Consider the following 22,752-nt stretch of genomic DNA (forward strand, 5'->3'; position numbering starts at 1 on the left):
AAACATTATTACTCTTATTTAGTATGATAAGTGCGCAGCATTAACCTGCTTTAATGGCAGAATAAATTATCTCTACTTCTTATTAACTAAATTTACCAAACATTTGGTGCATCTTGACTAAACTAAAGTACTAAAAAGCTGTTAGAGGAAATCATTGAACAGGACATGTATGACGAGCGTAGCTTCCTTTCTGGTGGTGTTAAGAAGTGAAGTGAAGCAGCTCCTCGGTTCAGACATTTACAGCTTTGGGCATCAAACTGTGAGTACAAATATCAGTTCTTAGCCTAATGTTATCCAACATTAAAGCATCTAATTTTGGTTGTCATTTGGTGTATCCAAAGCTGTTTGGATATGGCTTTATTCCAGCAGTTTCTACAATAATAAACCAATCAGTTGGAATAAACAGTCAATAACTACAAAGTTATTAGTTCATTTTACCTGAACCTCTCAGGTGAAATGTGAAAGGTCGTTAACTGAACTTGTTTAGTCCCGGTTTATTTCCTGCAAAATAAGTGCATGTAAATCCTTGGACCTCCTTCATGTGTAATATTTATACACTGTTACATTAATAATGCATAAATTACATTAGACTTTATGTTGGTTATGCTATAATTGTTTGCCATTCTTACATTTACTCTTTTTTGATACATGCAGGGATAAAATTCTCACTATGCATCAATAGAAGATTCTTTAAAGAAGGGTTAGATATTTTAGTTTTATTTGTTTAGTAAATTATTTTACTGACTTCCTCTTATTCACTGTCAGTGTAAAGTAAAGAGGTCTAATTATGTGACCATTCACACTACTACCTACTTTAAATAGATATTGCTTGTGGAGTACACAACCTATCATTTTGTTTTAAAACTGCAACTATCAGCCAAAAAAAACACTTTTAGACCTTCAAGAAGTTACAAAAATGTCTGACACCAATTGTTGCTAAGGCCTAACCAAAGTGTTATTCTTCTACTGCATTTTTCTTTTGCAGGTGATTATCTTCAAATAATAATCATGGCCTCTGTAAATACTTTATCTGTATACTTTTTTCTTAATCTTTTCTTTCTGCTGCTTCCTGTTAACCCTTTGCTGGCATTTTCATTGAAAAACTGCACAATACTTTACAAGGAGAACGTCTCTGCTGATGTTTCTGTGGACTGTAGAAACATGAACTTTGTGGCTGTCCCTGATTACATCCCTAAAAATACTGTGTCAATACAACTTGGACACAATCAGCTCTTAAATATTAATAAAAAAGACTTTTACGGCATGTCAAAACTGAAAAATCTGAATTTAAAAGTGAATCAAATTGCTTACATTGAACAAGGGTCATTTATCAACTTGGTTTTATTGGAGAGACTTGATATGGAAAATAACAAGCTTACCAGTCTGACAGCCAACATGTTTGAAGGCCTGTCCAACCTCACAGTTCTGGACCTCAGCAAAAACAAGATCCAGCATATTCATGAATCTGCCTTCCAGTGTTTGACCAGCTTGCAAACTCTTAAGATCTTCTCTATTCCACTTAACAAAGTTGCAGAAATTCTACCAGTCTTCCATCTCCCACAATTACTTAGACTCAACATAAAATACATCAGATTTACTACTTTTGACACCAAAGATCTCCCTTTGAATCACTCCTTGAGTCTTGAAGTGTTGAAAATTTCTAGTTTTAACTTGAAAATCTTGAGCATCATAGGGCCAATTTCCCCTCACCTCCAGACAATAGGCTTGTTACTCACAGACATAAAATCGGTGTTATTTGACAAAAGCTTACTAAAGAACATAACAAGCTTGGATGTTTCCACAGGATTAGTGTCTTTTGAAGGAATCAATGAAATTCTGGGAAGTCTTGAAAGACTGAGAGATCTAACGTTTGAATCTGTGGAAGGGTGGATTGCAAATGGTCTGCTATCTACAGTCTGCAAAATACAAACCCTCAGGAAGCTTACTATTTCCCAAAGCCATTTTCACAATTTTACTACTGACCTTGCATCGTGCACTCAGCTCAGCGAACTTAACCTGGAAGATACTTTCATGCAAAAACTGTCAAAAGGTTCAGTGCAATCAATAAAGCAACTGCGATTCTTAAATCTGGGTTACAACGTCCTCACCAAAATTCCACATGACATAAGGAGCCTCTCTGCTCTTGAGATCCTGATTATGTGTAGAAATGACATCTCTGATTTGAAATGCAATGATTTTTCCAACACCATACATCTGAAAGAACTTTACCTGAATGGGAACCACATATCCAAACTGGAAAGGTGTGTTACTGAAAACCTCGTCAATCTGAAGGTTTTGGATATGAGTAACAATGAGCTGAACAGATTCGGAGACTCTTTTAAAATTTCCCTGCAGAAACTTGAGGCCTTAGATATCAGCAGGAACTCCATACAGTATCTGGACAAAGATGTTTTTCAACATATGAAGGCTCTCAAAGAACTGAAGGTGGAAACCTATCATATTGTAGACGTACCTTATTTTAGTGGTTTAGAGAACATTGAAAATTTAACAATCTACTTACATACAGACAGGACTTTCCAAAGTTTTCAATCAAACAATAATAAACCCTTTAGTGATATTAAGACAATGAAGCAGCTAACTTTAATTGGAAGAGGCAATACCCAATGGGTGCCCTTACATACAATTAGTGAAATGCTCAAAGCTTATGGAAATTTGGAAACCGTTACAGTTTTGAATATCTATATAAATTACTACGAAGTGGAAACATTTGAGCTGAACCTCCAGCTGAAAAGTCTGACCTTATCATTGACGGATTTGTCCTACATCAGCTCTAAATTTTTCCTACCACTGCCAAACCTGCAGAGCCTGGATCTCTCCAAGTCTAAACTCAGGTCTTTGAATTTTCTGGTCCAGGCCAACCTTTCTGCTCTCAGATATTTGAACCTAACGCACAATGAGATCGATGTTATTAGCGAGACAGTCTTCCAGTCTCTACCCTCTCTGAGATTCTTGGATCTAGACAATAACCCGTTTTTATGTGAATGCTCAAACGCAGGCTTCATCCACTGGGTAGTGACCAACCCTCAAACCCAGGTGGTAAACGCTCATCAGTATAAATGTTTCTTTCCTGCAGACAAACAAGAAGGCTTGTTGCTAGAATTTGATGTTCAGTCATGTCGAAACAATGGCAGCTTTCTATACTTCATTTCCAGCTCTTGCCTGGTTGTTCTGACTCTCCTCACATCCTTCGTCTATAAGTTCCTGAGGTGGCATCTCACCTACACCTTCCACCTCTTCCGGGCCTTTCTCTACGACAGCAGGAAGGGGAGAAAAAAAGACCCTCATCAGTTTGACGCCTTTGTGTCGTATAACGTCCATGATGAGGACTGGGTTTACAGGGAGATGCTCCCAGTGTTGGAGGGACAGCAGGGCTGGAGACTCTGCCTGCACCACAGAGACTTCCAACCAGGTAAACTCTGTATTTACCCTTTGGACGTTACGTCACGCTCTCCATAACTACTCCCCTCCCGCATGACGGACGTCAAAACAGCCAATGCTAGTCTAAAAACAGACATCTGTAACCTAATATTGCCTCTATTCAGACTGCCATGAAAAGATCAGATACAGGTTGCCTTAAGACAAAAAATTGCAATGTGAACGCAGCCTTCAGTGACAAATATGTTTTATAAACGTTACATACTGCAGCTTTAAACACAACCAATTTCTTATTTACGTTTTGGTATTCCTTTCATTTCCTGCCATGAAAAACTTCAATCAAATAACAACTAATGCATCTGTACACAGGAAAACCCATCATAGAGAACATCACTGATGCCATCTACGGCAGCAGGAAAACCATCTGTGTGATCAGCCGCAGCTACCTGCAGAGCGAGTGGTGCTCCAGAGAGATCCAGATGGCCAGGTGGGGGCGCTGTCATTGAATAATGAAAGGATAACAATTCTGTCTTCAAGAAAAGATGATAGAAGTTTTTAAAGAAAACATGGGAAAAAATTTACATTTTATGCAGTTAGTTATGGATAATCTGAAATTGTAAATGTCTGCAAAAGATAGGTAAGAGCAAAAATATGCCGTGCACCATTTTACATGCAGGTCGTTTTTGCGTATTCAAATTTCTAGCGCAGCGATTCACTGGCAACACCTACAGGCTGTTCTAGAAAACCTGAGATTTGTTTTTTGAGAGAACTTTCAGCCAAATTATTATAATTTTAGGTTGAATTTAAATGTTTCTTTGTTTCCACTACTGCCACCTGCTGACATGGTGTGGGTATTACAGTACTTTTCATTGTTAGTGGGCCAGATGAAATAATAGTCTGCTGAAGGAGGGAGCAAATTAGCAAAGTTCCCATCACAGACACAAATTATTTAAGTGATACTATTCAAATCAAATCAAATTTTATTTTTATAGCACATTTCAGCAACAAGGCAGTTCAAAGTTCTTCACATCATAAAAACACACAAAAAAAAATCAACAATTTTCTTGATTACATTTTTAATTTACTTTTTTACAGTACATTTTCCCAAATGCTGTCCAACATCAAGATGTTGGTTAGAGTTTCATTCATAATGTTTCAAAAGAAACTCTAAACAGTTGGATTTAAAGACAGTGTTTCAGCTGTTTTACAATTTTATGGAAGTTTGTTCAAGAAGAGCTGAGTGGTCTGGAAGGTCGATTTTTATGTTTTTAATATTTTGTTTTGCAGCTTTCGCCTGTTTGATGAGAAGAAGGATGTTCTGATTCTGCTGTTTTTAGAAAACATTCCTCCGCATCATCTGTCTCCGTATTACCGCATGAGGAAGCTGGTGCAGAAACGCACCTACCTGAGCTGGCCTCAGGCTGCACAGCATCCAGGAGTTTTCTGGCAGAACGTCCAGAGAGCTCTGCAGGCAGGGGGCGCTCTCACTGAAAACACACACCTGTTGACCGGACCGACAGGAATTTGAGAAATATACAAAGACTGTTAATGTAACTGAAACATTAAGAATGAAAAAAAGAAGTCAAGTTACACATCATGTCATTATAACATTTAAAAGCCAGATTGGCTGTAAACATTGTTTTATGTTTAACGTTGTTTTTCCTTTTTCCAGGGTGAATTAGTCGTTTCTTGCTATCGTTAACCTAAGTTTTGGGTTTACATCAGGTTTGTGGTGTATCTTCATGAATTGCTTCCATCACATGTGCCAAACTCAAGGCCCAGGGGCCAAATCTGGCCCGCCATATCTTTTTGTGTGGCCCTTCAGACTCCAAATGAACACTTACTTAGAACAGTCAAGATAACAGTGTGCTTAAAAAAGATTTTATCAATCAATTTAAACACAGTTTTTCTTTGTTTACTGCCAGATTGAATCAATTAGTTCCTCTAAAGTCTTGTGAGTTATTGTGAAAATTCACCTAAATGCATCATTTTGAGTTTATTGCAAATTTTCTGGAAAATTGGTGAAAAGATTGCAGTACTCCCACCTGCAGGTGGCAGTATTTCTTACTTCCACTGAATAGCTGCCTCACTTAAAGTTACAATGCATAAATATATGGCAAGCACAAATTTTATTAATTATTACCACAAACACTTTTTTATTGCAAAAAAAAAATCACGAAATCCTTGAATGATTGAAAAGATGTTCAATATTATGTAATTTGAAGAATGTACTTATATTTTAACAGTTTAACTGGTTGCAATTCATTCTGGCACAACCGTCTCTTTAAGAACATTCATGATCTTGGTTCACATAGTTATTACTTAAAGCTTCTGATGACAATTTTAATGTTTTTGCATTAACTATTTTTATATTTTTGCTTTGTATTTAGTACAGTTTTTCATAAATTTTTTAAATTGGAAACAGAAAAATAAATAAAAACAATGAAAAGATTAGTGGTCTTTGCAATGTAAAGTTCTTCAAGAAGTTGTTGCTAAAATTGATGCTGTGGGCAGAATTTAAATTTGTACTTTTTTCTCAGTTCCTTAAATGAAATGAGGAAGAACGAATCTGTAAATAAAACTTAAGTTACCACAAACATTTATGGTGTGTGGTTGTTGCCCATTACTCATCCTTTTGTTGATTGTACTGCAGGCGGAAAAAAGTGGCTGAATGTATTGTAACGAAAAAGATAAACTTACAAAAATAGAGAGATGGCATAGGGATGCAAGGAGAAGCAAACGGTAAGAGGAGAGAAGAAAAAACATGAATCAAACCATAAAAAGGATGATTAAATACTAGAAATAAATAATAAAGATGATCTGACACTAAGAACAGACTGAAATAATCAAAGAAATATACAGAAAAATACCAAATGGTTGTTTTTATGAATGCTGAACCTGACACCTCTACACTATATTCCACAGTTGTTTTTACGCTAACTTTGTTCATATGATATCCAAATATTCACACTGATATCTAAACTTGAAATACCGCCCACAGTGAGTCGGTCTTCATTTGAGGGTTTCAGCGAAGTAAAAAAAGTGAAACAGAGGGAGCGTATGATAAGACATGTGGCTTCCTGCTTGTGCATTTAAAGACCGAGACATAACACAAATCTAGAAAGAACCTCCAGTGCCAGTTCAGAATAATGCAACGCAGACATCAAATGTGAGTAGCAGAAACATTTACTCTTCTTTTTATTATCAGCAAAAACAATGGACTTTTAGGTTCAGTCATTTTTATTGAAAAACTGAAATATTTTTTTTTTGCCTGATATTGTTATTTTTTGTTACTTATTGTCTTTTTTATCCTTGAAATACCAAAATTTCCATATAACTTTATGCTGTTGTCCAGATGATGGGGTAATGATTGATCATTTGAAGAAGTAGAAGAATAACACTTGAGTTGAGCTTTTACCCAATTTTTTAATTGTTTTTTTTTTTTGCTTCTACTTGAGGAAATATATGTTGAAGTCGTGCTACTCTACCATCTCCGATCTTACATTTGTGTATGTTTTGCATGCAGGTAATTATTCTTGAACGACATTGTCAACCACCTCAATCTAAAGAAATGGCCGCTGCCAGACATCCGTCTTCATGCTTCATTCTACAGATTCTCCTTCTTGTTGTTTATTTCAATTTTTCATTTCCTTACGTACTGAAAGAATGCATTATCCGTTACCAGGAGAATCCCTCTGCTGATATAGCTGTGGACTGTGCAAACAGAAAAATTGAAAACATCCCCAAAGACATCCCCAAAGATGCAGTTTCACTGAACCTGAACAACAACTGGATGCAGAAAATTAATGAAGGAGATTTTTCTGCCATGTCAAAGTTGAGAACTCTGGATTTAACATCAAATCAAATTGCTCATGTGGATCAAGGGTCTTTCATTGGTCTGATGTTTCTACAAACTCTCTGCATGGGAAATAACAAACTTGATGTCCTGACAAACAATATGTTTCAGGGTCTGGACAAACTTACTGTTCTTTTTCTCAACAACAATGGTATTCAGGTCATTCATACAAGAGCGTTCCAGTTCCTCACTAGCTTACAAACTCTAGATTTAGGAAACAACAGGCTTCAACAGATCACCGACATTCAGCCTGTCCTACAGTTACCTCAAATCACGACGCTTGGTCTTAAATGCAATGGGTTTTCTTCCTTTGAGACCAAAGACCTGGAGCTGAATCAGCCGTCAAATCTGAAAGAGTTGGATATTTCCGGTGATTCCCTGATCATTTTCAGCATCTCTACACCCGTCTTTCCTTTCCTCCAGAAAATAGAGATCTCTATGTGTTTTTGTTATAAAGACCTGCAATGGGAAATCCCTGACAAACAGCTACTGAGGAACATATCGTATTTATATCTTGGGAGGTCTATTCTTTCTTTTGAAGGGATCACAAAAGTCCTGGAGAGTCTTGACTCTTTAAGCCATCTTAGGCTAGAAGCCCTGAAGATGCATCTTTATGAAGGACTGTTATCCACAATATGCAAAGTACCAACACTGAGGAAGCTGGATTTGTTTAACAGCCATATCAACAATTTGCCTATTAAACTTGAACTTTGTTCTCAACTCACAGAGCTTAATATCAGGAAAAGCGATGTAGGCGAACTCCCTCAAGGGTCACTGGGGTCATTGAAGCATCTCCAATCGCTAAACATTTGTGACAATCAGCTCAAAAAAGTTCCACATGATGCGAGAAATCTCAGCTCCCTTGAGATCTTAAATCTGAATTACAATTACATATCAGAGATGACTTGTGAGGACTTTGAGAACACAACACAACTGACAGAGCTTCACCTGAAGAGAAATCGCATTAGCCAAGTGGATGACTGTGTTTTTCTAAATCTTGAAAACCTAAAGCTTTTGGATCTGAGTTTTAATCGACTGTTGACTTTTGAAAACAACATTGTTTTGCCAAAGGTTGAAATTTTAAATATAAACCACAATGAAATAGCTTTCCTAAAGACGCTTGATTTTCTTGGTTTCCAATCCCTGAAACAGTTGGATGTAGGAACAGCTTTCTTTGATGACATGACACAAAGATCCTTTCATAAAGTTAATAAACTGGAGAATATTATTTCATCTCGTGACGAAATATGGGAATTAAAGCTCTTGGAAAATCTAACAATAGAATTGAACCCTGAAAGCCTTTTCAGCAGTCTTCAAACAAACTATTCTAGAGATATTGTGATTTTTAGATCAATGAAAAGATACACAGCAATATGCAAAAGATTTTGCTTTCCATATCAATTAGCAAATATACTCTGGTCTATGAGATATTTGGAGAATTTTACAGCTGTCAATATCTTTTTTGAAGCTCCTCCTGCAGGCATGTTTTTGTCCAATCCCTACCTCAAGAGTGTGACATTCACAGAGACTGATTTTTCAGTCGTGGATCCAGAACTCTTCCTTCCAATCCCAAACCTGCAAAGTCTTGAGCTTTCCAAATGCAACATCAGCTCTTTGGGTTTTCTGGTGAAGGCCAACCTTTCAGCACTCAGATACTTGAAACTGACTGACAATGAACTTGATATGATTAATGACACTGTATTCAAGTCTTTCCCCTCCCTCACGTACTTGGACCTGGACAACAACCCGTTCACCTGTAACTGCTCAAATGCAGGCTTTATCCAATGGGTTAAGGACAACAAGCAGACACAAGTGGTAAACGCTCATCAATATAAATGTTCCTCACCTGTGGATAAACGAGAAAGTTTGTTGCTGGAATTTGACGTTCATTCGTGCTGGGATGATGGCAGATATTTCTACTTCATTTCCAGCTCTTGTCTGGTTGTTCTGACTCTTCTCACATCGTTCATCTATAACTTCCTATGGTGGCATCTCACCTACACCTTCCACCTCTTCCTGGCCTATTTCTATGACAGTCAGAGAAAGAAAAAGGAAGTCCTTCATCGGTTTGACGCCTTTGTGTCCTACAACGTCCATGATGAGGACTGGGTTTACAGGGAGATGCTCCCAGTGTTGGAGGGACAGCAGGGCTGGAGACTCTGTCTGCACCACAGAGACTTCCAACCAGGTAAATAAAGTCTCTTAGCTTTTTCATTTTCATAACAAAACTGTTGAATGACCGATGTGGTGCTGCGACAGACTGGCGACCTGTCCAGGGTGGAAAATTACCCGTTTCAAAACTCTTCACCTGGCCAGGTCACCTCCACCCCGTTAGCTAGCAACCTCAGGCAAAGCCCAACACGTCACCTAGCAATTCAATCCGCGTTCAGATCACATGCTGCACAATGTCTGCTGCAAAAGAAATGTTTTGTTTTATGCTCCTGGCTCACCGTTCAGAAAGCATTTGATGCATTCTTGTTTTTTGTGCAGATGTACGGTTGCATAGCTGCACATCTGTTGGCAGCCATTTTTAAATTATGGCTGTCAGATAGAAAACTGCTGCTAGGTGGTCACAAATTTACTGGTAAACTTCAGTTAATAAGTGAAGGAAAGTTTTGCACCAGAAAAAATGTTTGTTTCAATTTAATTGCGTCCTTTTAGAAAATAAAATTATTTTTTTTCCTTTTTTTCTAAGTTAACATTCTTGGTGGTTGTTGTGATATTTTCCTTGCAAAGCACAAATTATTTCAAAAAACAAACAATGACTATATGTTAAGCATAAATCTTTCATCAGGAAATTAACCCGATTCATGACATCATCAGTGGAAGGTCTTAATGACAATAAAAAAACAATCATTTAATTGATTTTACCTGTCAATTTGTGTGTTTAGCAATTCTCTTTGTGTTTGATAATATCCACAGGTAAACCCATCATAGAGAACATCACTGATGCCATCTACGGCAGCAGGAAAACCATCTGTGTGATCAGCCGCAGCTACCTGCAGAGCGAGTGGTGCTCCAGAGAGATCCAGATGGCCAGGTGGGGGCGCTGCAACAAGAATAGAGTTTTATATGCATCACCAACTAAATAAATCCAGATTTTCAAATTGTAATGTGGGAACTTAATGGAAGAGGATACAAGGTGCTTTTAACATATATAGAAATATATGTTGAAATATATACTTTAATGAAATCTATAAATCCTTAAAGATCCGAAACATTAAAACGGCTTTGGGCTGCTGCTTTTATTAAAAGAAAAACACAATTTAAAAATATTTGGAGTCATCAATTTAAATCTGGTTTGTTGGCCAAATGTTTACAGATGTTGACTTTTAGTCAGGGGGCTGATAGAAATCATTTCAAGGCCCACAAAGGGCCCCTGCTCCAAGTGTTTCCATCTTTATTGTGACAATCAGGGTTTACAGCTCATGAAAATTAAATACATAATAGATATACACAGATTCTGAGATTTATTGAGGTGGAGCATCTGATCAATGATTGAGGAAGAATACATGCTTTGTAATGTTGTTTTTTTAATGGCCTTTATCAAAATGTAAAATTTGTAATAATTTTGCAATTAGTTTTTTTATCAAATTAGCAATAATTCATTACCAGACATTGCCAGCTTTAGAACTAATCAATATTCACAAATATTGACAAATGACATCTCTCTTTCACCTGACTTCTTGTAGCTTTCGCCTGTTTGATGAGAAGAAGGATGTGTTGGTCCTGCTGTTTTTAGAAAACATTCCTTCTCGTCATCTGTCTCCGTATTACCGTTTGAGGAAGCTGGTGAAGAAACGCACCTACCTGAGCTGGCCTCAGGCTGCAGAACATCCAGCAGTTTTCTGGCAGAACGTCCAGAGAGCTCTGCAGGCAGGGGGCGCTCTCGCTGAAAACACGGACCCGCTGCCCTGAGAAAATGTAAAGAGTTGTGAGATCACAGTTGAAATCAACTATTCATTGACTCCATTGCGAGGTGTTAAAGGGGCAATGCAACGCAAAATGAATGTTTGTGCTTCACACCATTTTATGTAATCAAAAATGATACCTGGAGTTTACTCCAGGTATATAACCATTCTGCTCTGCAAAACGCCTGGGTGGTCCTAGCTCCGCCCTCGAGGCGCAGCTCCTTCTTGGAGCTTCTCGCGACTCTTCCACTCAGCTCTTCATACTTATTTTTTTTAAACATTGGTGTGCTCAAATTGACCGGATAAGAGAATGACTAACAGCAACAAAAATAAACAAAACAAAAAGGACTATACAGTTCCTTCAGACTAGCCAGCAGCTTTCTGACTGGTCTAACGGAGAAACAGTATCTCTGATGGTTTGGCATGGATGTAAATAAATGTCCAACCCACAAGACTATCCTTCAAACACCATAAAACTCCCTTAGCCTCATATAGTTAAGAAAGAGCTTTCGAGAATAAGTTATATTTGCAAATCAATGTTTTTCCTCATGTGTGATTATGAAGCATAACTTTGCACTGCCATCGTAAAAAACCTCCAGGCGCTGTCTTCCAATGTGCAACAAGTTAGCCTTTGCTCTTTAAGCAGCATACTGCAGTTCACAGTTTTTTTAGATGCAAAATGTTGATGAGTTTTGCTGTCAGAGGAACTGAAAGCTGGTACTTGCTCCCTTTTTTCTGATTCACAGTTTTTTGTAGACAGAATTAGACTGCGATGCATCTGTGCAAACTGGAAGTCACACATTTCATCGGCTTTCTGCGATGTTCCACTTTCTGACTATGAGGAGGATTTCAGCTGAAGTTAAACCCATTAAATTTAAGAGACAAAAGGAGCTCAGACTCAACCTGCCGCTACACCTGGAAAAAATGGCGGGTTTTTTTGTCATGCAAACACTGTAGAGCTTTGAAACTTTAGATGCTATTGTGTTGACATGTGGAAGAACAACATATAATGTATACAAAGCAAAATTTACAACTGTGTTTTGTTTTCTGTGCCATCTGTTCAGTTACATCTAGTGTTTTTTTATTTCAAAGTCTTATTCTCACCATGTAATTTTAGCCTTTGTCTTATTTTACTATTTTATTCTTTTGTTTAAAATAAAATCTTTAATTTTCTGTTTTCAACTTGCAGGATTTTGTTCCCGAAGTTTGTTCTATTTCGTAGAAAAATGTGAAAATAACCAACAAATAGTTTATTTTGCAGATGATATCATGTTGTACTCATGTTATATCACATGATTGTGAGGAAGACTGATCAGTTCTTATTGCCAAACTACAGAAACTAGAGAAGTTGGTTGGTGATAAAGGGATGTATTCAAGAATATTATTGGAAAGTTTGGTAGAAATGTGGTAGAAAAAGGCAAATATTAACCTTTTATTATGACCGCACAATAGTACTTTTTTTTTTTAAGAAAAAAAAATTATTGGTTCCCCTTTTTTAAAAGAAGTGGCACAATCAGAAACACAGCTCACACATCCCCTCTCTTAAAGTGACTGACGGTATTAAAGAAGAGCTTCAGTTCGGTCAGATACGACACAAACTGCTGAGGATCAAACGTGAGTATTGGAAACATTTATATTACTGTGTATTACTATACTATTATTAATTACAAAACTAATTCTAACTATGACACATTCAATATTCTTAAAAGTTGGATTGTTTTAAAAAAAATCTAAAATAAAAACATATTTTGATTTATTCAGATGCCTTTGTGGAAAATTTGGAAGAATTTAGGATTTCTGTGGATCAGATACCAGATAAAAAACTCAACAGCAACTTAGGGAGAAATTCCAAAACACTGTTCACTTTCTAGGAAACAGTATTGACTTCTGTTTTTGGGATTTTTTTTTTTTTTTTTTATTCCTTTTGGATGGAGGCATCATCAACTTTTGACACAGTTACTGTCCTAGAGCAACTACAACTAGATAATAAGCAGTTCTTCTTGTTACTGCTCATAATTTTAAGTAATTTCACAGAATGATTTTGAATATTTTAGTCAACTCTGTGTTAAACTGAATAGGTTAAGTAGTACAGCACAAGACAATGCGATCTACTACTGTTTTTCTTGTTAACTGCCCATGCAAGTATAGAAAAAATGCTGCAACTTTGGTTCTTCACATATGCAGAATATGCCACACCTCTGCAGGACGTATTGCCGAAAAGTCCTGCTCTGACGCCTGGTTTCAAGAAGTCCTACAGCCAGAGAATCACCAGAAACATGTAAACGGGAGGCAGGACCATAATAAAAATGTTACATTCCTATAGGTCTTAAAGTATAAAAGCTAAACTTGGAAAATTTAGAAAAATTTCACCAAAGTGGGTGGAGACAAAAAACAAGGCGGAGTGTGGGGATGGATGGAGATGGTTGGGGGTTCAGGATGAAAGAAGCACTGCCCTCAACTTACAGAGGTAGACAGAGTACCCAAAAATTAAACACAAGTAAGGACAGCACTGCTTCAATGTCTTTTTACTCAAGGGAATGTAAAAAGTGGCCTTCCAGGAAATGACGAAAGTAAGAGTAAAGAAGTAACTGATCAAATTACCAATCACTTAATATTTAAAAATCACAAAATCAGAAGGAAGAAAATATAAAGTGAAGTGGAAATTTTGGTTTAATGCTCAAAGTACAACTTTACAACTACAAATAAATTATGAATTTGTGTAAATGTCTTTGCAGGTGATCACCGTTGAATGATAAACTTGCAGTTATGGCCACCAAAGGAAGTTTGTCTTCACTCTGGATTCTGAGACTTTTCCTTCTTCTCCTTCATTTTAACCATTTCCTGCTTTATTCTCTAAAGAACTGCACTATACTTTATCAGGAGAATCCGTCTGCTGATGTCTACGTGGATTGCAAAGAGAGGAAACTTTTAGCTATCCCTGATGACATCCCTAACGATGCAGTTTCATTAGAGTTTGGTGGGAATGAGCTTCGAAAACTTAAACGACATCATTTCCGTGGTTTATTCAAACTGAGGATTCTTGAAATAAGATCAAATAAAATTGCTTCTGCGGAAAATGGATCATTTCTTGATTTGGCTTTCTTAAATACTCTCAACATGGGATGGAACGATCTTATCAGTATAACAGCCAATATGTTTCAAGGACTATCTAATCTCACCCAGCTTGAACTCAGTTTTAATAGCATCCAGTTTATTCATAAAACCGCATTCAATTTCCTTGTTAGCTTGCAATCTGTAGAGTTAAGTGGAAATAAATTCCAACAAATCACTGAAATCCAACCCATCCTCCAGCTACCACAGATACAGAAACTTAAACTGTTAAAAAACTCATTATCCTCCTTTGTGACGAAAGACCTGCAGCTTAATTTCTCTTCAAGTCTTAAAGAGTTGCATGTTTCTGGGGATAACATGAAAATGTTTAGCATCACAACTCCAATTCTTCCTCACCTCCAACTTGTAGAACTTTTACGCCCATTCCAGCCGTCTACAATTACATGGTACATATCGGACAAACATTTTCTGAGAAACATAACACATTTATATCTTGGTTGGAAAGTACTTCTCTTTAAAAATATAAAGGCAGTAATGAAGAGTCTCAACTCTCTATCGTATCTGAGGTTAGATGCAACAAGCAGATGGATAGAGAGACGACTTCTGTCTACAGTTTGTAACATACCAACACTGAGGAGTCTGAATTTGATGTGCAGTGACCTTCAGAATTTAACTTTTGAACTTGCATCATGCTCTCAGCTCTTGGAGCTTGATTTGTCTTTCGGTCAAATGGATGAACTGCGAAAAGGTTCGATACAATCAATCGACCGACTGCAGTCGCTGAATGTGACTAACAACAAACTCACCATAGTTCCACATGATATAAGAAACCTCGCCTTCCTCCAGGTCTTAAATATGCAAAACAACACAATCCTCACGTTGAGCTGTGAGGATTTTGTGAACACAACAAGTCTTAGAGAGCTGTACCTCAATGGCAATCGTATAATTGATATCAAAAGTTGTGTGATTGAAAAACTTACTAATCTTAGGGTTTTGGATTTGAGTTATAATCTATTAATGACATTTGGAGACTCTTTTGTTATTCCCCTACAGAAGCTTGAGATCTTGGATGTAATCCAGAACCCCATAAAAACGCTAGACGTAAGCAAATTTCGGCAACTACAGTCTCTAAAAATATTAAATGTGGAAACGCAGCTTTTAAATAATTTACCTTTTTGCAGTGACTTACAGCTCTTGGACCATCTTACAATATATTTACACCCTCGAGAAAGCTTTAAAACCTCTGTTTCAAACTATTCTGAAATACACCTTAACTCACACTCACCGAAAAGTCTCACACTGATAGCCAAAGACCAACCCACCGACTTTGACACAATGAAAAAGTTTCTTATGACTGTGACACCTGCCGAAACATTCACAGCTACAAACATCTACGGAGACCCTCCTGATGGAAGAACATTTAAGTTTACTCCTCAGCTGAAGAGTCTAACTTTAACAAAAACTGATCTTTTGATTGTAAAACATAAAATGTTCCTACCGATCCCACACTTGCAGACTCTGGATCTTTCCGAGTCTGAGATCAAGTCATTGGATTTTCTGATGCTGGCCAATCTTACGGCACTCCGATATCTGAAATTGACAGACAGTGACATCTCTGTAGTCAACGAGACAGTCTTCCAGTACCTTCCATCTCTAACACATTTGGATCTGAGAAATAATCCGTTTACCTGTGAGTGCTTAAACGCAGGTTTTATCCAGTGGGTAAAGAGCAACAAGCAAACGCAGGTATTCAACGCTCATCAGTATGAATGTTCCTTTCCTGTGTCTAAACGTGGTACCTTCTTACTAGACTTTGACGTCAAGACCTGCTGGGAAGACGGCAGCTTTCTATACTTCATTTCCAGCTCTTGTCTGGTTGTTCTGACTCTCCTCACATCCTTTGTCTATAACTTCCTGAGGTGGCATCTCAAGTACACCTTCCAGCTCTTCTGGGCCTTTCTCTACGACAACAGGAAGAGGAAGACCATGAACCCTCATCAGTTTGACGCCTTTGTGTCCTACAACGTCCATGATGAGGACTGGGTTTACAGGGAGATGCTCCCAGTGTTGGAGGGACAGCAGGGCTGGAGACTCTGCCTGCACCACAGAGACTTCCAACCAGGTAAATAAAGTCTCTTAACTTTTTATTTTTATGACAATACCTCCACTGATGTGTAGAGAACTGAGAAATGTTGGTGACTTTGTAAACTTTCAGAGACATCAATGTTTAATAATGGGGACATATTATGAAGAGAAGGAAGCCATGGGAATAAATTTGACAAAGCTTCATTTTTACAAACTGCATTTTTACAGACAGAAGTTGAACTGGAGGATTTCCAGTCATGGAGACAAAGTCTTTTCAAGATAGAGCTGAAACTACATATGCTGTATCCACAGGAAAACCCATCATAGAGAACATCACTGATGCCATTTATGGCAGCAAGAAAACCATCTGTGTGATCAGCCAAAACTACCTGCAGAGTGAGTGGTGCTCCAGAGAGATCCAGATGGCCAGGTGGGGGCGCTATTCTTGAACTTTATGTTTTCTAAATGGAGAAGTATAGTTATATATATATTTATAGACATATAGATATATGTTTACAACATCTATGCATTGTTTGAGGTTAGAGGGTGGAAAGTGTGAGTCTTGTTTGACTAGAGCTAAACAAACATCTGTATTTTCTGTTGTTTGCTTTTTAGTTTTAGTAGATTCTCAGCTTTTTGGATGCTTATATTTAGGGTTATCATGCAGGTTCATCAGACAGTACAACAATCACCACTAATGACTGTTTCAAATGTTATTTCACCTGATAAGAAATGTCTTTTTAACCAAAATTAATACGTTAGTGGTTATTTGCAACAGCTATGACAAAGTCAGGTCTGTTCAGCTTACACTTACCGTTACACATTTATAACAGCTTCAGAAAAATATCTGATAAGTGTTCTTTGACACCTTGCAGCTTTCGTCTATTCGACGAACAGAAAGATGTTCTGATTCTGCTGTTTCTGGAGGAGATTCCTGCTCATCATCTGTCTCCGTATTACCGCATGAGGAAGCTGGTGAAGAAACGCACCTACCTGAGCTGGCCTCAGGCTGCACAGCATCCAGCAGTTTTCTGGCAGAATGTCCAGAGAGCTCTACAGACAGGGGATTCAGAAAATACGGATCAGCTGACCGGACCGGCCGGGCGCTGAGAGAGAGCTGCACAGTGAGTCAAGCAGAACAATTATCAAATCTTTTCTGTTAAAGCTGCACTGTGTAACTTTTAAAACTGTTAGAATGTCTTGACAGAAAATCTGTGAAAAAAATTCAAGCTCCTCTGCAACCAATCAGAGCCAGTGGGAGGGACTTGGCGCTGTCAATCATGCTCACCCCAAACTCTTCTTGCTCTCTGCTCCAATACAACTTCTCCCTGCCAGTAGAGCCTGTTGTGAATCCTCAGGCTAGTTAGCATGTCGGTGGATGAATGTACTGTTTGTAACGATGAGTTGTTTCTTCGCCATTAGAATATTTAACAGCGAGTTCACAAGAGTGATTGGCAGCACTAAGACACTCCTCCTTGTTGATTGGTTGTTTTTGACCAGGAGCGGTTAATTTCTTTTAGACAACTCAGTGAAAAGGTGGAGGAGTGCAACATTTTCACTGATTATCTGTCTCATAACAAACTGTCATGATGACAGTTTCAATTTATCTGGTCCAAATCTATGCCTTAAAAATGCTCCTCTAATTAAAAGGTTTAAAAAGTACAAAAAAATATCAACACCTATTAATTCATCCTCTTTATTTTGCTCCTCTGACTTCAGGATTCAAACTGCTCCTCCAAACCACTCATGAGAACTACAACGTGACAGACGCTAGAAGAAATAAAGTCCTTCCAGCAAGTTTTAGATCCTATTCCTTGAACGTCACTCAATGGAGACCCAACGAATCCATCTTTTTACCTCTTCTGAAGATTCACCAATAAGAGTTTTTTTGCTAATCAGTCTTGTAACCTTTGACATGTTATTACCTGCTTACCAGTTTTTTTCTTAAAGGAGAGGACGGTATTACGTAAAATTGACTGTATTAATGCTTCCATCATTCTGTAATGTTATTTGGTTTTTAAATACATGTCAGGAGAGTTGTTTTGATCCTTTCATGCATGTTTGAGAAATCCTTTAAACTCCAGTAGCCACCATGTGAGGCGCTTAGTCTCATAAAGCTCCGCCCATTTCCACAAAACTCCGCCCATTTCCACTCAGTTCCTCCAGACTAGCGGCAGCAGCAACTGGCAAACAATTGTAAACGGCATAATGGAGTCGCATTGTTGTAAAGATGTGCAGAAGGTGGCCTTCTGCACATCTGCATCAATTTGCAAAGTCGAATTTCTGGTAGGTCATGTTTGATATATATATAGCATATTTATAACAACTGAAGTTACCATAGATACTTTATCGTGCTATAAAATGGCCCCATTTGCCATTATGAGATTTTTTTTTTCTGATCTAGGCGTTAATGCTTTGCTATTTGTGTTTTTCTGAGAGGAACTGAAAACAATCAATGATGCTGATCTTGTGACTCTGAGTTGCTCAGAGACACTTAGAAACGCTAAAGTAAACAAGAAGCAGCAAACAAACAGGAAGTGGCTGCATATCAGGAGGCAAAAGCCAGATTTTAGACATCAAAGAATGAAGGCCACTCCAGTTTGTCACATAAATATTGTCACACCTTCCTCATCAACCTCATGTTGCCTTTTTCTAATGCATGATGGATTCCTAATTCAGATGTAGGGGTTGCAAGTCCTGCTTCTGTTTTTAGATTTTTGCACTCTATGAGTGCAAAACTATTTCTTATACTTTATTCTACCATATTCTGAGGTTTTTAAAAATTATTCTGTAAATATTGGGTTCTTTTTAGTTTTATTGTTCTCATCCTTTCAAGTACCTCAGAAGACCTTAATGCTACTTATATTTTAATTGCCTTATTTGCATCATATCTTCAGTGAAAATAGTTTGTTCTGTGTTTTACTAATTAAACTTACTTTCATTTTTAGTATTAATTTGGTAATACATTAAATATAAAATCTTGGTTTCTGACTCTTTTCTTTCATATGTTTTGTACTTAAGTATGAAACAAAAGATAAATGATGTGATTTGATGAAACACAGAGAAGCATATTCTACCATAAATCTCGCATAATATACAGTAATTAAGTGCAAAATGAAAAAAGAAAACCAGCTTTTAAAAATAAAAAACAGTTATTTTGTAGACTTATCAAAAAAGGTCTTAGTTAAGTTTGCTGAGTAAACTTTTCTTCTTCAAAGCTTTGTTTTAGATTTGACAATTTTTCTGCCTATAAATCTACTGTAAAAAAATAAATAAAATGTGATTATTTAAGCGGGTCAAAACAGGATTTACTTTGTCTCTGCTTACACCAGGATGCTCTCATTATGTAAATTTAATCAAGATGAAAATTAGACAGAATTACATGAAATTGATGTCAAGATCCATGTATTGAGAGGAGAGTTTGGATAAAAGTGACCAGCAGAGGGCGCTGGAGTTTACAGAAAAACAGAGCTGAACTGGAACAATATTTCACAATGTCTGAAATATTCAGCAAAAGGTTTTTGTATGGACACGATTTAAAGAACATATATTTGAAAGAGAAGAATGAGTCTGCATTGGTTACATACTTATCAAGGAAATAAAAAAATTCTATAAAAAATCCAACCTAAATTAAAATATTGAATTAAATAATCATTTTAGGCTTATTTGACATTTCTTAAAATTATTTATGCTCAAATTTCAACACTTAAACATTTAATTCACACTCAAGTACTGAGTAACTCATCATATATTCTGATTTAATATTTCAAATTAGAATATTTAATATTTTAAAATGATATAATTAATTCAAAAATAATTACAATTTATTTGATTTTATGGTTTCTTTTATTCTCTGTTTTGTTGGAGCAAAGTTGTATATCTTTTAAAGTTAGAAGATAACTTTATGGCATATAAAGTTAATCATAGCTTTAAATGCTCAAACATAAAGTTATGAGCAAATTCAGTTATTTCAAAGACATAATATATACATATATAACTTTTAGCAGCAAATATGAGGTTGATTGGCAGCACTAAGACCCTCCTCCTGGCTCTGACTGGTTTTTGTTTTTGATCAGGCATCTCTTCAGGCAGCAATAGCAGCACAGATTATCTGTCTCATATATTACATACAAGACGTATTTTTCTAAAATAAAAGTTACATCTTTAGAAACCACCTCTAGTGACCAAACTTTAAATACACGATCAAACTTTAAATACACGATCCTTGTTTCTTAATTTCTGTTTATCCTAAGCTGAGGAGGTTCTGCATCTGAGACGTTTATCTGGAACCTTTGTTGTTGGTCACCAGTTGGTGAAAAGGGTTTATTTTACTCTCCGTGTTGCGTTGGGGCAAAAGAGGCATGTGATTTGCCGTATGGCGAACAGGAGGGGTATCAGGTCTGGTGCTGGCAGGACGCATGCCTTTGGGAAGACGCATGCAGGGATGGAAACACGGCAGGTGGAAAACAGTGAGCTGCTTTCACAGAGGCTTTGATTCCCTGTAATGCCTGCAAAATGCAGGACATAATTCATTTTAACAGCTTGATGGAGCTGGAGGACGCCCAGATAGACGATAAAGACTTTGTGAAGAGATGGTGCCTCTTCGGCCTTTAAACAAATGTATTGTTTGTAAGATCCACACAACATTCAGGAAGTGTTACGTTTGGTTTAAAGCTCTGTACAGCACAGAACCTGCATGCTTAAAAGACTGAAAGACTTTTTATTGGCTGAATACTGAACCACTCCTCCACATTTAGACCCCAGCATGTCTCATTTGGAGCAATGCACCAGAAAAAAAAAACCTTGTTTCACTGATTTTAAGTTTTATTTTTGACCTTTAAAGGGAAGGGTTTGGGGTAAAATTGTCTTTTTATGCTTTATTTTATGTTATAATACTATTTCATCATCAAAAGTGTCACTACTTCTTAGGAGTGGCGATATGAACTTAAAGTTTTATCACAACATTTTCTGGTAAAAGTGAAAATAAGAACTATTTATTACTTCTTTCTTAGGTCGTTTATGTCTGTGACTGTGTAGTACAGCAATTATATCAACAAATATTACTTTAAAAAATACTTTCATTTGTAAAACTTTTCTTTTAGGACACCAGTCACATAAAGAAGTGTGATTTGTGTCACTTTACTGCACACACTCTGTTTTCACATTTATTGGTATTTATTGATGCTTTTACTGAGTTGAGGAAATAGTAAAAATAACAATAAGGACAGTTTTGGAAGGTTTTAAATGCTATTAATAAGATTTTATCATGACAAAAATAAATCAAATGTATCACGATAAATGATAAATGACACAATAAATACCCAACTCTACATCTTTACTGCAAAAACAACATATTGCAGAGTATTTTTGCTCTCGTTTTTACTGTAAATATCTGAGTACATTTGAAGTCATGCAAAAGTAACTCGCAATTAACGCAATTATAAACCAAAATAAAATGTTAAATGTTGCACCACATTCAACAAAAGCCCTGAATTAAGGAGATTAAGGCCACAATACTGTACTGATCAGTCTTTCTCCTTCATTGTTCAAACACAAAGAATGTTTAATGTCAGTCATTTTCTGCTTCTTCTAATTCAGAGTATCTTATAAAAATAATAATAATTTACCCTCTATCCTAAGATATGACAGTATGAAAGTCAAGATTCCTAAGATTTCAGCTTTAAAGCTGCAGCAAATTGGTTTTTGCAACTTTTGATCCAACCTAATATAAGACAAACTACTTTTTTTTCTATCTCAATTGTTTCCTTCATTCTGCAGAAGGTTTTGTTCCTAGCAGCAAAACAACTCAGCGTGTTTTTCTGCCCCTCTGCACGCCGAACCTCTGGCAGTGAAAAATCACATGATTTGGTGCTTCTCGTTCTCATTTTAGAGATACACCGAAGGTAACATTAGTCTTGTCAGGTGTGCACTTTTCCTTCTGGATGAGTTGAATCTGCAGTCAAATGTCACCATTTTAACAGCTTCTGTCAGCCGCAGGGACGATGATGTCAAGCTGTGATTAGTGCATTAGAGAAAGGCCACAAGTGGGAGCATCTGTTCTAATTCAGGCTTTGAATGTTTTACTATACCAGGTGACAACAGGGTTTTATTTTAACAATATTATAGATGTAAAGTTTGACAAAATTTGTTTATGTAGTTTTTGAATTTATTTTGTTCAGTTAAGAACTTGTTTCTTCGGACATTTATTGTTGTTTTAAGTTTAGTTCCTTGGTGTTGGTGGTTACCATGTCTTTATTTTTTAACTGTTATTAATGTTGTACATTTCAGCTATTTTTAATTTTAACTTCTATTAACTGCCGTCAACTGTTGAATACTACAAATGTTTCGGTTATCGCCCCAACCCTTTAGCAACATTTTCACCAGCGTTGCACTGAAAAGTAGCTTATGTAATGAGCTCATCAGACGCTCAGT

General features: G+C 36.9%; 2 protein-coding genes across 2 annotated transcripts; both read left to right on the plus strand.

Moving 5' to 3' along the window:
* The first annotated feature begins 169 nt into the window (after positions 1 to 169).
* LOC129353274 (uncharacterized) lies at positions 170 to 11,170 on the plus strand. The gene is made up of 8 exons (XM_055022538.1): positions 170 to 209; positions 1,061 to 3,430; positions 3,766 to 3,883; positions 4,684 to 4,915; positions 6,518 to 6,565; positions 6,923 to 9,440; positions 10,175 to 10,292; positions 10,945 to 11,170. The coding sequence occupies exons 1-8, from the start codon at positions 170 to 172 to the stop codon at positions 11,168 to 11,170; spliced, it is 5,670 nt and encodes a 1,889-aa protein (XP_054878513.1).
* Positions 11,171 to 15,723: 4,553 nt separating this feature from the next.
* Positions 15,724 to 18,121, plus strand: LOC129353307 (toll-like receptor 13). The gene is made up of 5 exons (XM_055022589.1): positions 15,724 to 16,110; positions 16,180 to 16,357; positions 16,633 to 16,750; positions 17,196 to 17,444; positions 18,040 to 18,121. Exons 1-4 carry the CDS (start codon positions 15,724 to 15,726, stop codon positions 17,428 to 17,430), a joined length of 918 nt encoding a protein of 305 aa, XP_054878564.1. The 3' UTR covers positions 17,431 to 17,444; positions 18,040 to 18,121.
* Positions 18,122 to 22,752: the final 4,631 nt, after the last annotated feature.

This window comes from Poeciliopsis prolifica, unplaced genomic scaffold, assembly GCF_027474105.1.
Source record: "Poeciliopsis prolifica strain line A6 unplaced genomic scaffold, Auburn_PproV2 SCAFFOLD087, whole genome shotgun sequence".
Taxonomy (NCBI): domain Eukaryota; kingdom Metazoa; phylum Chordata; class Actinopteri; order Cyprinodontiformes; family Poeciliidae; genus Poeciliopsis; species Poeciliopsis prolifica.